Source organism: Chaetodon trifascialis, chromosome 22 (genome assembly GCF_039877785.1).
Source record: "Chaetodon trifascialis isolate fChaTrf1 chromosome 22, fChaTrf1.hap1, whole genome shotgun sequence".
NCBI lineage: Eukaryota > Metazoa > Chordata > Actinopteri > Chaetodontiformes > Chaetodontidae > Chaetodon > Chaetodon trifascialis.
This window is the reverse complement of record NC_092077.1, coordinates 14,314,762-14,330,509: the sequence shown is the minus strand read 5'-3', so window position 1 is coordinate 14,330,509 and position 15,748 is coordinate 14,314,762. Positions and strand designations below refer to the sequence as shown.

The 15,748-nt window shown below is 45.1% G+C and overlaps 1 protein-coding gene across 1 annotated transcript in view; it reads right to left on the bottom strand.

Annotated features, from left to right (window-relative positions):
* Positions 1 to 15,748, bottom strand: part of snd1 (staphylococcal nuclease and tudor domain containing 1) — a 167,314-nt gene that overhangs the window by 99,163 nt on the left and 52,403 nt on the right. Inside the window, 1 exon segment of the mRNA XM_070991570.1 lies at positions 14,097 to 14,206. Within this exon segment, the coding sequence (XP_070847671.1) occupies positions 14,097 to 14,206 (110 nt within the window).

Below are 15,748 nucleotides of genomic sequence, written 5' to 3'. Positions count from 1 at the left end.
TGCAAATAGCCATATTCAGTGACCAGCTGGTGGTATGATTCGTTGCTACTGGGGTCAACAGAGGCAGAAGAAAAATTTTCATCACAGTGTACTGTTGGCATTGAGCCCAGTGCGGTCGCGGCTGTAGCGTTGAATAGGTGCATGCCAACAGATTTTACTGGATGTATACCGTGGTCAACTATCAACACGGATTTTGTTACTAAAACTGAGACTGAATGGCAGGTGGGTTGTGTGAGCTATTTTCGCCGTAGAGGGGACCACTCAAGTGTGTTACTCTTGTGAGACAGTTTATTGCCCTTTTGGTTGGTGAAAAACATCTCTGTTTTCTTAGCAGCCACCAACGACAAAGCCTTACTTTTATGATCCTGTCCAGTAGTTGAGGACGAGGTGTGTAAGTGAGTAAATCACGTCCAGTGACAGCAACTAAGAGGGGGGGCATATGTGAGGGGCGGGGTGTGTTAGGGCTTTTGTGAGGGTACAAACAAATAAAGACATAGGCGCACACGTTCACACAAAAGCTAGCACATACACGCGGAGAGAAAAATGAAGCCATTGACCATTAATTTCACTGCTTTTGTTGAGATTTACAGCCTGGAGAGAAATCATGATCACAGGCGCAGCATCACCAAGGAGACTGTGCTCAGGAAGAGCCCTCGTTCACTCACGAACACAGCGATACAAAAACACACTAATAGAATAAATACCCAAAGCCACACAGTTAAAATGCCTTAAATGCTGCCTTTTCCATTCAGACAGTGTGACAGTTCAGGTCTGTGTGTTTTCTTTCTAAGTGGAAAAGGTCCAACTCCCCAGATTCTGTTTCTGTTTAATAAATTCTTGGCAGCTTGTTAGTGGCCTTAAACAGAGTGCAATCAGGCAACAGAACAGGCAAAGGAATAAACAGAAAAAATCATAATAGGGTCAGGGATTGGAAACCAGCGAACTAATCCTTTGACAACATCACTGCTTCTAAAGTCTTATCACATCGCCACAGAAACAGAAATACATGTATACTGTAGTACATGCAGTTTACTGAAGTGTGTGAAACCTCCCTCGATTCCTATAATTTCCTCAATCATTCAGCCATTCATGTCTATGTTCTCATGCACAGCCTTTCCTACTTACAAAGGTGCACAGATGTGATTTTCCACACCGTTTTTCTAGTTTCCAAGGCACTTCTGCATGTTCTCATGCAAACGCAGAGTCCAAGAAAGAAACAGAAAGTGTCAAATACAGTGCGCTGTGAGAAAACTCTCTGCTGCATGTACAGTCTAAGAAAAGCAGCGAGGAAACAGGCTGCTTTTTTTAACCAACCCGGGGACTGATATTACAAGAAAAAAAGCAGGGTGAGTCTGAAGGGGGTTACAGGGAGAGTTCTGGGATTTCATCTTTTCTAAGATGATAATGAGTGTATGTGGGTGTAGACATTTTGGTGATCGTGGAGGGTTGGAATTGGGGTGACAAAATGGCCTCCTATTGCTCGAGACATTAAAGAAAGGAGGCAGTGAGGAGAAGCCGACAAGGGTAGGAGAATTAACTGAGGTGGATAGCGAGGCCCGGCCGCACATTATGTATGACACCTTGATTTAGAGTGTCAGAGGATAGCAGCGCTAGATGGAGAAAGGACACGTCCAGTGGGCAAGAAAAGGAGTGAAGACAGGGAGATGAAGGGCAAGGATGAGGACCAAAGAGCAGTGCAGATGGGAGAGAAAGAGCAGACCTGAAAAGGTGATTGCAACAGATTAGAAACCTATCAAGCACATTAAGGCGAGCTCGGCATTTGTTCTGTAACTGTGGGATTGTGAATTTACACTGATGTGGACTTGGAGATGACAAGCAGCGCTCTAATGTCAAAGACTCGCTGAGAGAACGTGCACCGCTGAGCACAGAATGGCACATGAAAGCAGCGTCGAGATGAAAGCCCTGACGAGCTGCGGAGAACGTCCGTGGGGTTGAAACACGGTTTTCGTGTGATGGCAGAATTATTCAGCTGCTGCAGCAAACTGCGGTGTGCGTCTGAATGCGTGCATGCAGTTGGGTCAGCAGTGGTTTTTAAAGATCAAACGAATCAATAGACAACCTCTGTCTGCAATGGACAAGTAGAGCCTCACTGCACTGTTGGTAATGGAGTCTTTTTGCCCCCACTTGAGTTTTTAGCATTTTAGGGGGGCGTTTGGAAATTTGTCAGGCTTTATTAACTTAACCTAAGTGGAATAAAATGTAGATGCAACTCCAGTATGAAGAGAAAGGGAGGGGAGATGAGCCCAAAAGCTGTTTTTACGAGGTGTTGGGGTCCAGGCGCTGATCCCAGCCACAAGTTTTTAATGGGCCCCAAATAAATGGCATCTCCAGGAGTGCTTGTTTAAAACACGGTCCTGACTTAATAGAAAAGGATGCGGGTTTGTTGGCAGATCTGAGGCAGCACTGAAACAATAACAGCGTTTGTAAACATTTAGCTCATTCCTTTTTTCTTTCAATTCTGACTTCAGCAAGAAGAGGAAAAGATGAGCACAAGTGCTGTGAAGTGGTCTGTTTGTGGATTTGTGTGTAGCGGAGGGGATGCATTTGTTTATATTTGTACTGCGCAAGTAGAGAAGAAAATCACGGTCATAGAGTAATACATAGAGTAGTTACTGTCGTTAAGCTATTGTCCAGTGTCCAGTGGTGTTTGGGCTCATCTTTGGTCAGGATTCAGCCCCGTGAAAACGCTTGAGAAACAGATGCGTGGCTATGTGCTATCTACGTGAAAGAGCTTGTGTAGGAGTCACTGCAGGTGAACCAGCGCCAGTCTAACTATGCCACCTCCGCACAAAAACTGATCAAAGCCATCCCAGAAAAGAGACAGCAGAGAGCATTTAAATCGAGCAGCTGCTTATTTATGTCAGACAATGCAAACTTTAACTTTGCGAGACCTTCTAGAGCTGCACTGGGACAACCTAAAAAGTGAGTCACTGGAGGTGGAAGAAGACATTATAAATATGAAGAGGCTGTTAATCAAATGGAAGCTAAAGTAAACAAGGCTTTAATGCTCGGCTGCAAGAAGAGAAACTGGGTTGACTGAATCCTCTGACAACACAATTATAATCAACTGACTGTTCAGGGCCAGGACAGATCCATCCTCACCACATGTTACTGTCGGGATGTGGGCATCAGGGAGGATTGTTTTTTGAACAAGAATGGTCATCATGGCTGAGTTAGGCATTCCTGGCCCGAGAACTTTTCAATAAGAGGTGAATCAGAGGCGCTGTGTGGCCCCAAGCTTAGCGCGACCTCGTCGGCCCGGCTCATACAAGAGCACCTGCCCGACGGGGGAGCCGATAATTAGACAGCCAGTTACACTGCTCTTCTCCCCTCACCGCTCTCTTGTCCCTCACTGCAGCTAATTAAACACAACCAGACACATCAAAGACGTATATGTGCAAGCAGGCTTGTGTTTATCCATCAATTACAGCTTTGTTGCCGCTGCTGCGGTAAACTAACTTCAAACCAAGTTGCGAGGCACGATCGGCGATGCGCCGTTATTGTGTAAACATAACAAAGGGATTAGTGCCACAAGTCAGAAAAAAAGTGAATCGAGTAGGTGGTATCACACAATAGTGATAGAAGTGGAAGGCCTACTGAGGTAATGGTCTTATGGGAGTTTATTACTAAGACAGAGAACAGGAGGATGTGGCTCTTGAGAGAAACTAGATGGAAATGATTGAAGAGAAGAAGAAAATACAGGAAGGGGTGACAAAGAAGGGTGGCCAGAGGAGAGGAGAGGAGAGGAGAGGAGAGGAGAGGAGAGGAGAGGAGAGGAGAGGAGAGGAGAGGAGAGAGGAGGCTCATGGTAGAGGAGGCTTGGCAAGCGTTCACCCTCCCACTCTGTTGGCAGCAGAGGCACAAACTGTTTGCTCACAGCAGTACATGCATCTATTAGTATTGTTCCAGGAGATAATAACTCTGTGTGTGTGATTGTGTGTGTGGATGTATATGTGTGAGTGTCACTTCTCAGCCAAAAAGTGGCAAACGAGTTGCTGTGAGGTGGCAGACAAACAATATGGAGCGGCAGCATAAAATGTACGAGAAAGCAAGCATCCTGTCTGTCTGTGGGCGTGTCAGACTTCAGTGCTAAATGTCAGTGCCGGAGAAACACCAGAGGCCCTGGTGCTAACAACAACACAGCTCCTGACAACCACATCCATGAGTCTCAGCTCCAGAGGTGGGGGCCAACAAAATTTTACCTGCACACGCACACACGTACACCCTGGCACGTCAGAGATACTGAAATTTACTGTAGGTCTCGGATGTATCGATCGCCTAACTGAACACACTTAGAGCAGCAAACACTCTCACTTTAAGAGGGATTCAGCTGGCAACGAAAGCAGTTAAGACACTGCAGTGCCCCGGCCAGCCTTTCTTGGAACTTCCCCTGCATACACCCCTGCACATTCGAAGAGAGAGATTCAGCCAGCAAAGGGGTTTAAAGAAACTACATTTCTATAGATGGCCTCAATTGAAGCTGTGCTCGCACACATATACACACAGCTCTCTGCCTGTCGCCCACTTCTGCCATTAGCTTTATCTGTCTGGATTCAAAGCTGAGAGCCCAATCCCCGTTGGTTTTTTGAAAAGATTTTGCCAGGCTTGTTCTTCCCTTTATGCCCCCGACTCTCCCCTGGGAAAACACAGAAAAAGAGGGAGAGGGAGGTGGGACGAGATGCCGATCGCTGACACAGCCGCTGAGATAGCCTCGCTCTTGCTGGTGAGGGATATAAAGAAATGGAAAGAGAGAAGAGGTGGATGGAAGGAGATGCTGAGATGGGGATAAGGGTGCAGGCGCGAGGACGTTGTGCTGGGGTAAGCTGGGGAAGGATTACTGCTCCAAATCTCTCCTCTTTTTGGCCTTTACTCTGCTCTTATTTATTCAAATCTCTGAGGCTAGATTCCCCGTTCATGCCAGGTATACACACACAAACGCACACACGCGACCGCACACACAGATGAAGGAGCGTCTTGTGAGAGCAGAGGTAAAAAGTGGAGAGCAGAAAAGAAAAGGATAAGACGTGAGGAGATGGGAGGTCTAGGTAGATGTGCCCTCCACGCAGCAGGGGCCAGACGTTGACAACTCAATGAGCGAGCAAGTGACGGAGGACGGACATGACACGCAGAGACACACGAAGAAGACGGCGGGGAGGGAGACAGGTGAAGATGCTGTGTGTGAACAGCAGGGTGTGTGAGTGTGTGTGTTGGTCTGAGTGGACCATATGTAAATTCTGCCATCACAAAAACAGAGTAGAGAACAGGGAGTGGGGGAGAGAAGGCGCAGAGACCAACTGGCTCCTTTTATCATGGCAGCTGATTTCACTGGGTGCATGTGCAGGCCCATTTGTGTGTGTGTGTCTTTCTGGTATGTGCTTTAACCCTACAGCCAAGACAGCGATGTGTAGCAACTGCTGTGTTGTCAAGGGAACCATTAGCACGACTGAAACGCTGGTATCTGCTCTGCGCTTGCCTGTAAACACACACAGCCTCACACACACACTGACCCTCTTGCACGTCTAGTGATGACAGATAATTCCTTTGCATAGGATCCCGGGCCGTAAGAAGGTATGAGCAGAGCTACATTTGAGGCTGCCTGCAAAGCAATCGAAGCAGCATCAATACACTTCCTTTATCACATCTGATCTATGCATTTGGTGTATGCATAGATCAGATGTGCTCTGAGAGACACAAAGAGATGTATGTGTATTAGTCTGTCAAATCTGCCAATATGTCGCACTTCTGTGTCACAGTCATCAACAGACCAGGATCAATCTAAGCATCAATAAAGCGTAGAGGCCCGGAGCCATTTCCTCAAGCGGCTTCATCAGATTCCACTGACATATGGTGAAGGACAGAGACCATATACTGTTTCTAGCAGTGCACAGTGAGCACTATCTAGGTCAAACTACAACAGAGACGATTCAGTGAGGAGACCTCGTAGTATTCTAGCATTACATGCCATTAAAACGCATTTATTTCAAACATGCCTTCACATTGAGAGAGCTTTAAAACGTCATCACTTTCGGACAGCGCTGATTTGAACGGACTGTTCGTTTTGCCTCCGATGCCAATCGCACGCCATTTTTGTTACAGTGTCAAACGGCGTTCGTGTTCAGATAACAAACACCTAGCGGCCAGCAGCTCAGAAGGCGACGCAGCGGGGGGATCTGGGTATGTGTGTTTGTGTGTGTTAGAGTTTGTGGCTGTGTGTGAGAGTATTATCCCGGAGACTGAAAGGAGGTTACTGAAAGTTACATGTGTACACAAAAATCACACAGGGAGTGCAGGCAGGGGGAAGACAGCCGCAGAAAGGAGGACGGAAGTGAGTGTGTGTGCGAACACTAACATTAATTCAGTGAGGAACATAAAGTGGCAGTCAAGTGAGAAGAATGGTGAGGCACGACAACAATAATAGCATTTTTTTTAAGAAAAGCAATAAAAATCAAGCTGCTTTATGGGGCAGAACAAGAGGTGAGGGAGAATCAGCTGACCGAAGGAGGATTAACAAGACGACACCGAGGATAAAAACCCCAGTCAAGGCTGAGGCATTTTGCCTGCAGACCCCAAGATCTTATTATCAGACCTTATTATCCTTATAGTCAAAACATGATAATTGTCATCATCGGTCTCATTTTGTCCTGCATTTTCCCATTTCATGTAATTACCAAAGAACAATTAATTAGCACAATTTTAAAGCAGCCCTTTAAGTAACTAACAGGGGCATTTATACAAGCAGCTTGCTTGTGATAAAAAGCCACATCAAGACAAAAATTGGACAGACTGTCAGGCAAAAATTGAGCTATTGAGTGTGCCCTACTAGACCGACTCGGTTCAATAACGTAGTCAATATTCCACAGTTACTGCCACTGCTCAATTTATTATTTGTCCCAACTTTATTCTTCGTAATCCTCTTCCTCTATTTGTGATCTCTGGCAATCACAGGCTGCGACTGTGCTGAGTGATGGCATACAGTAAGCAAAGCTGTTCTTTGTTAGAACAATGGACTGGTAGAAGAGGCAAAAAAACAAGAGCCAGAAGAAGAAAAGAGCAGCGGCTAAATAATAAGACAGGTAATGACGTGTCTATTGACACAGCCACGGGCTATCTGGCTGGCTGCCTCCAGTATTTTCAGACAGACCAAAATTTAACACGTAGTTTGGCTATTTTCTTTTTAAGTGAGAGGGACCAGAGTATAACAGGGTGGAAAGGCAAATAAAAAACACAGCCGAGACTACAGAAGCCTCTTCTCGTGTTCCTCCTGTTTCCGTCTTCTGGCCTTAGGTTTAAGTATAATTTAAGAAAGGAGTTTGTTTAAGAATGGTGATGTTGTGGACCTCCAGTCTGTTCTCTAACAGCAGGTTTAGCCTTAAAATTTATGGCTAAAATGAAAAAGCATGGAGTGCAAAAGAAAGGGAAAGATGCAGAAAGAAAGAGAATTAAAAATGAGATGAATACGGTGAGTGATATACCGTGAGACAGTGCAGTGCCAGTGCATGAGAGCATTATACTATTGTCCTCATTGATGTGGAGTACTGCAGTGCCCTTCATGTAGAGGAAAAGGCTAAGAGGATTCAGCTGGTCCCCAAGCACAGTGTGTGCCTGTGTCTTTGCACTGTTTCCAGGGTATGCTTATCAGGGTGGACGGTGAGGTTGCAATTACACACACACACACACACACACACACACACACACACACACACACACACACACACACACACACACACACACACACACACACACACACACACACACACACACACACACACACACACACACACACACACACACACACACACACACACACACACACTGAGCACAAGGTCGCCCTCGTAAACGAGTTGGGGCGATAAAGCAGTGAGCAGGTTTCTCCTCTCCTCTCATCACTCCATCTCTATTCAGGCCCATCTATCTCTCCGTCGCTGCGATGGAGTGAATGCGTTTATGTGGGTCGCTTTGTTCACCTTCGGGCTATAATTCACGATTTTCAAGGAACAGAGCTGCCCGACTATGACGCTGATACACACAAACAGGGCTGACCTGCACTTTTATTTGCAAACTGCCGTAAAACCAAAACCTAAAACTCTACCTTTGACACCAATTAACTGAAAGTAATGTCGGCAGGCTTAATGTGAGTGTCAGAATTTATGATCAGTACTCAGTAGAAACTATTAATGGCATTAGGCTCACAAGGTGGGTTTCAAGGTCAAACTTTGAATTCCAAATCAAATCTATTTAAATTGCAAACTAGCATGGTTCACCAGTTATTTTGCCTCTATTTCTCTATCTGAACAAGAAGACACATCCACCACCACAGGAACACGGCTGTTAAGATTTGGGTTTTTTTCCTCTGAGCTCTGGTTTGTATCAACATCAGAATAAATGCACAGATCAGGGCACATCTGTGACTGTTTGGGGGGAGGTCATGATTTACAATTTCAAATATCTTTATCTGCCAATGGGGATTCATTTTAGAGTTGCTGCTCAGCCGAAATCAGAAGTCCCATCTGGGTCCTATGATTCAAATAGAAAAATTGCACTTCTAACTGTTCGCCATTAAAAGAATTAGCTACCATATGAGGGTAAAAAGTATTACATATTTCTGGTATGGTTGTAGTCCAAAGTGGTCATGCCGTTCAGCCGGTGCCGGCATTACGAATGGATGGGGACAGATCCTGTCTGTGGCTATAAAGCAGCAGTAATGTGGATATGGGGCTGCCTTCTGCACTTGTGGTTTGTTTAACTACAGTGTGTGGTGGGAAAAAAAGGACCCGAGGGGCAGCTCACCATCCCCACCGTCTGTCTGTCTCGCTGACCAGGAAACCACACCATGTATTATTCATTATGTGTACTCATTCCCTCTCTCTCTCCCTCTCACATACACTCGCACACACACATATTGCATACCAAAGTATGAGAAAGAAAAGCAAAAACAGACAAAACAAACAAATGCATGTCGACAAAAGAGACCAACGTGAACAACAGAATGTGAGGCTAGCGCGTGAGAAGGGGGGGTGAGGGGGAAAAGACATGGTCAAAGACTGCGAGATGCAGTACTTGTGTAATCGGCCTCATGCCAAAGTAATTCAAGCGTGATCGGAAATCAATGTGAGAGCATGGACGCTGTGGAGAAATCCGATGCCGTCCCGCGGCCCTGAAAGGCAAAATAAGACGTATAAAAGAGGCTAAAATGCATGAAGGATGCATTCTGCGTGCCTCTATGTGCGTGCGAAGAATGCTAAATGAATTGATCTGCGTCGCACTGACCACAGATGTGTGCACGGACAGATGGAAGAAAAGACGGACAACTAGATAACGCAAATATCAAATTGCCAGAGTGTGTCTATTTATAGACTTGAGGTAATAGTACAATAAGAATTACCACACAGAACAGAGAGCCAAATCCTCTTGATATCTCAAAGGTGTTGGGCGCATTAGCATTTAATTAAAATGCTCACCAAGAACAGTTATTAAAGCAGAGAGTGGGGCATCTGTGATGCCACGCCGGCACGGTGACTCATCGACGCTCCGCAACACAACCTCCTGTAGGTATGGCGGCAGCTTGTGCCAAACCTCCAACCCACCCCACCAATCGCAGCCTGGTGCACACAGCGTTCGTGTCACAAGGTGGACTAGGTGGGAGCAGTGGACCCGTTTTCGGTACGTCTAGGCAGGGGAGTAACATGCAAGCCACGTGACGGCGACACACTGTCACTCAGAGACCGAGGTAAGTGCCTGAGCATGGGTGTGTATTATGACTGCGGCAATTATGCTAAGATGTTAACCCAGTTCTGTTTTGTTTTGATTGCTGCAATTATCATTTCTCACTGTTGCCTTATCTCTTTTCAACTACAGCTGGAATTTAAGATGAAGTGAAGTGTCTCTCAGTCGTTCAGTCAAAGGACAAAGACACTACACTGCTCTTGAAATGTTTCCTTCTAAATACCGTGTTGACATATTTTCAGACACCGGAAGACTTGGAACGGTGACGTCTGGCTACTACACATCATTTGTCACTTTTAATCCATCACAAGTGCGTAAAATTCAATTTAGTCTCTTAAAACAAGCTGATGTTGTTGAACATCGTCTTTACTGGCTTTCCGAACTTCAAATACACCAATAAAGGAGATGAAAATGTGCAGACCTGACATACAGTGACAAAGGCCTTCTTCACGCATGCTTGTCTTTACATGCTAACAAGCGAGTGAGAGAATGTAAGCGAAGAACATCTCTGTGTGTGATATATAGAGAGACAGTGGTAGTGAGTAGTCAGTCGGGACAGTACAGTAGATGAGAGACCACCCAGACTGAATGAGGACAACAGGACTGACAGCACACGTAGGTGGATCAGTACACCGCATATTACTGTCCACTTAGCCTGCTCTCGCCCCTGCTGCTCAATCAAACGCTCCATCTCTGCTTCACCCTTTTTTATTCTGGCTTCTTCTCCCGCCTGGCGACCGGTTATACAACTGGCTGTATTTACAGCAGTGGTTCCAGTCAGTGGTCTGTACAAAAGCTGCAAGAAGATGCAACTGGTAGCTGTGTTTGCAAAACGTGACAAACAATGAGTATTAAACAGGTTACTCCAACCACAGAACAGCTATTTTTTAAGCAAATGACTTAGCTTGTAACTTTGTAGTATGATGCGCCTCACTTTGACGCCAGCATCACACTGCTGTCGTAGGCGTCACATTTTTCACAACGCAGCCACCTCTGTTTGGGATGACGCTCATTAAAAATACGAGCACATTTTAATGAGGCTTTGGGAATAGTTTAAATATTGTTTCGCTGACTTGTGTCGTTTATTACCTAACACTACACCACTAATTATGTCCCGTCTCTAGCTGACTCATCCTCGACAAACTCATCAATGCAGTAAAATTCTTCCATCCTTGTCGCTTCTGGTTTGGCAGAGCTTTTGAAGATGCCACCCAAAAAGCATAAAGAAGAAATCAACAGAGAGGCTCAGTGACTGAGACTCTGAATGGAGGTTTTTTTTTGTCAATGGAAGGTGGGAGGTGAGAGAAATTAAATGGAAGAGATCAAAAAAGAAAAGGGAAATGTCTGGGGAGTGGTGTTTACCAATGTGTTTCCTTTTTTTCCTCAGAATTTTTGCTGCTGTTTTGGTTCCACGCTGGGAACGGGAGCAGTGTCTGTCAGAGATTAACACTACACAGGGAGAACGCGGGGGGGCAGACAGACAGTAAGGGAGAGAGAGAAAGAAGGGAGGGAGGGATGAAGACAGAGCAGATAAACACAAAAGTGATTTTTGAAAAGAGGGAGTCTGAATGAATTTTTTTTTAAAAAGTGACAGAGATTCACCAGAGAGACAGAGGGAATGAGAGGTGACGGAGGGGGGGTGTGGGGGTTAAAAATAGAGGAGACAGAAACTGGGGCCTCTCCCCTCACTGGATGCCACCTTAATTATGCCTGTCTGCATGTGGAGAAATTAAGACATGGCTGCGTGTCAGTTTAGAGGGAGAAATTGCGGAGGGAGGGGATAGAGAGAAATGGCAGGCGAGGAGGGAGACAGCGAAGAGCAAATGTCAGTCAGAGATTTAAAAGTGGACACCAAAGACTAAGAGGGAGACGAGACACAAAGAGAGAGAAAAGACCCGAACAGTGGCGCAAAAGCAGGGAGAGAGAAAAGTACGCTGGTGTCTGCACCCAAACTCAATTTCCAAAGGAGATAAGAAAGACAGAGGCGCTAATTACAGAGTAGTGAAATATGGAAGTGTGGGGGGAAAAAAACCAAAGGGACCACTGAGTCAACATGTCATCAGATCAACAAAGGCCTACACAAGTCAAAATGACTGTCGAGCAGAGGCAGGGAGAGAAATATTTTATGAATGCAAATAAATACGCCACCAAAACCCAAATCAAATGTCATTCACGTGAGGCCATCTTCTGAACATCCTCGAGAGCTCCCGCAATCAGATGCTATTCACAGTCGAATCAGCAGCAGAATCGCATGCTAATGAAACGAAATGATCCATATTCATGTCTGAGTGCGACACACCTTAATAAACTGTTTTGGTCACACTTGCTATGCTGCGCGGGGAGAAGGGAGAGACGGAGAGGAGGATGGATTCAAGGGCGCCGAGCAGTTTCTTCCCCGTGTCTTTTATTCCGCTGCGACTAACTCGTGCCTCGTTAGAGCTTCTGCACTTCCCGTCACTCTTCTGCTCGGACTTTCTCACGCAACTCTATCCCGTTTCAGCGTCAGGCATTGTGTAACATTCCACTATCCTCTGACTCTTTTTCTGTCCAAATGTGTGTGTTTTCTGTTGCCGTGATCCAATTTGTTTAGTGAGGATCTCAACCGGAGGAGTGATACCCAATCTGATTTTCAACCAGTAACTTTCTCTTTTTTTTTTCTTTTTTGGAAAAGTGACAGCTCTTATGTGTGAATGCTTAACTGTGTTGTTATCAACTTGAATGTGTCCATTTGAGAGAGTGTGTGTGTGTGTTTGTGTTCATATTAGCCCATAACAGCAGGTCAGTGCAGCCAGCCAAGCAGCCCCCGCACTGGGCTCAGGACTCATTATATGGCTCGGTCCTGCCTGCTAACTCCCACCTACCTGTGAAAAACTTGCTGACACCACCGATGACTGGCAAGGGAGAAAATGTGTGAGAAAGTGCGTGCGTCACAGTGCGTATGGATGGAGGAGGTTATCTGCATGATGGCGAATGCTTAATTTAATATGTGCTTGCACAGGAAAGACTGGCGAAGCATGTGCATAGGTCTTATAAATCTGATAAATTATGCATGTGTGCGTATATATGTATCTGTAAAAATAATCAAATATCATATCAACATGTACCTGCTAGAGAGCTTCTGCACTGACTCATGGGAGGAGGTTTGCATCCCTGTCAATCAAAATCCCTGCTGCCTGCATCAATTATTACACAGTCATGGCTTTCTCGATCCAACCTATATTCCTGGCTCACCACACACACTCAACGCTGGTCCACCTCCAACGCTGGCCAAAGCTACATTTCCATGACAATTAAAAACTGGAGGACAGTGGAGTCAGCCACCCTACGCGAAAAAAGCCCTTTAAAACGTAGATAGGAATGGAGAGGGGGAGCAAAATAGAGCAAAAGAGAGAGAGTGTGTGGCCTGGATAAGTGGTGGCAGGATTATAGCTAGTTCCATCATGGCTTTGGTCCATTCACTGCTTCCTATAAAAACCTATTAGCATGTGAATGAACAGGCACACAGTGGACGGGGGTTTCTAAAGCCCAGGAGCACTGATCCACTATCAGGTGAGCTTTCCATAAACTGGGAGTAAGCGGGGGAGGATGAATGGCGCGTGTGTGCGGGTTGTGTGTGTGTTTTCGGGTTAGCCTATGCGATTATGGCCACTTTTGTCTGGATTTTTGTGGAGTTTTCACAGCACTCAAGGTGCGACTGCAGTGCTTTAAATGCTGTAATAGAGCTCATTTGGGAGGGAACAATTTAATCAGCTTATCAAAGTCAGCAGCCCAATCTCTGCATCTCAATTTAACAGACAGACGTTCGGTTTTGATGCATCGCAGCAGAAACAGAATGTCAAAGGAAAGATGGGAATTTTGTGTAGATTTCTCTGGTGGAAAACTGTGTCTGTTTGGATGATTTGTCCAAAAAATCATCAAGGACAAACAAGATCCATCCTGTCTTTACTACAGGAGTTACAATACTAATGATAAACTAATTGGAAGTGCATAAAATATAAAGATCAAATATGGGTATAGTTAGTGGTATATGTCACTACACATTTTTTGAAACAACTGATTAAAGTTTTAATAAGTGTTGGATCTTCACAATCACACAACAACAAAGCCAGACTTGCTTCTGTGGTTATCAGTAACTGTTACTGAAAGCATAATGGACATTATTCTCTCACATCTCTGAACTGAAATGATCTTGTGCTCAAAGCAGACTAAACTTGGACTGCGAGTGTGAAAATGAAACGCAGCAGTGTGGGAGCCAGAATAGCAAAACACCAAGAGATACCAGCACAGGAAGGGGTGCTGAAGCACTGGGAAATGATGAAACCGGGGCCAGAATGTCCTGCTGGACTGCTTACCTCCCGTTGCAGCACCAGCTCTTTGGTGAACAGCATGGCCTCGTCACTGAAGGGTTCAGCCACCTGCATCCCTCCAGGCAAATTCCTGGAACTGCGTGGACATTCGATACCTGGCCAAAGACAACACAATTACAGGAATTAGAAGTCAGCACAGCAACTAATCAAAAGAATAACAAGATGTCCTAGTTTTAAAATGATTTGGTCCATAAAAGACCAGAAGATATAACCGGATATGTCAAAAGAAATGCAGAATACTCTAATTACCACAAGACTGGCAACAACAATTTCCAGGATCTCCAGTGCCCCAAACAACTGATGCCACATCAAGCATCCTTCTCATCCCTCTTAATAGGTCAAGGTCAAAATCACTTAGCCACACTGTTTCATAAAGATATGCCAGACACAGATTAAAAAACAACACTACCATCATCAGACAATGGATAATTGGTCATCAAGTGGTCAATCCTGAGTGCTTAGAGTGCCTCTGTATGACCCGCTTCCACTAAAGAAACAGGCTTGTTGGAATTTGCGCCTTTGAGACCCTTCAACATCAACTTTGGTTGATTTTCAGAGGCTTTCTTGTAGAGTTCAGGTAGGAATGGATAAGCTTCAGGGCAGAACGGGGGGGGGGGGGGGGGGGGATGAGTGGGTATAAAGGCGCTGCGAGACTGTATAATTTCTACATGTTCACCCTGTTAAAAAAAAATATACGGTGATAAAAGGAAGTGTATGCAAGAGAGATGTATGCATCACAGGGAATTTCTGTATTTGAAGGCGCGACTGGGCTGTAAGGTAGTGTGAGTGCGTGTGTTGATCTTACAGAAAGTTTTGTGCAAAGTCTTCATGCGCGCCATGAATTTTGCATGCGCAGCCTCTATTGGAGGAGCACACCTAGCTTCAACGGAGCTTCACGTCTTTGGTCTTTTATAGCCCTAGGGAATTACTATATGGTATGTTCATGCAATGTGTGCTTAGCTGTACACTAAAGGTGTGCCTGTAAAAAATGTCCAACAGGAAAAACACCTTACGGTAGTGTTTACCTGTCGAACTCTTGTTCAAATTCTTGAATTAATTAGCACACTATCTAGCAGGGTGATGCTGTATTGATTTATGTAAGGTAACTTCATGACAGTTGGGCGTTAAACCCTCCAGCATTGTACTAATAAAGCAAAAGCTCTCTCTCCTCCCAGAGTCTTCCTTTCTTCTTTGACTCCAGGTTGAATTTATTGAGCTTCCCCGGTGTGACAGATACGTGCATATACTGTCTCAGGATGGACTCGTGACACAGAAATTAAATCAGATGTGTTAGGACATCCGGTTGACTCGTCGGTTAGAAATGGTCACCTCACAGTATGACATGTACTTCATCTCCATGCACGTTTGGCATGCTCCCCTGGGTTTCCTCCGGTGATGTATTCATATAAAGAGTGTTTCCCTGACTTCTCGCTCAAGGAAATGCTCCTGAGCTCTTGCTCCGATGTGACAGTGATAGAAAAAAATAAAGTGCTTGGAATAGACGTGTCTACCTAAGAAAGTATTCTTTGGTGTCTTCGATTAGGGTGTGAAATTACATGCTGTACCCTTAATGTTTTAAGATGGTTATTTTCTAGTGCTGTCAAAAATATCGCATTATCAACACGTTAACGCAAATC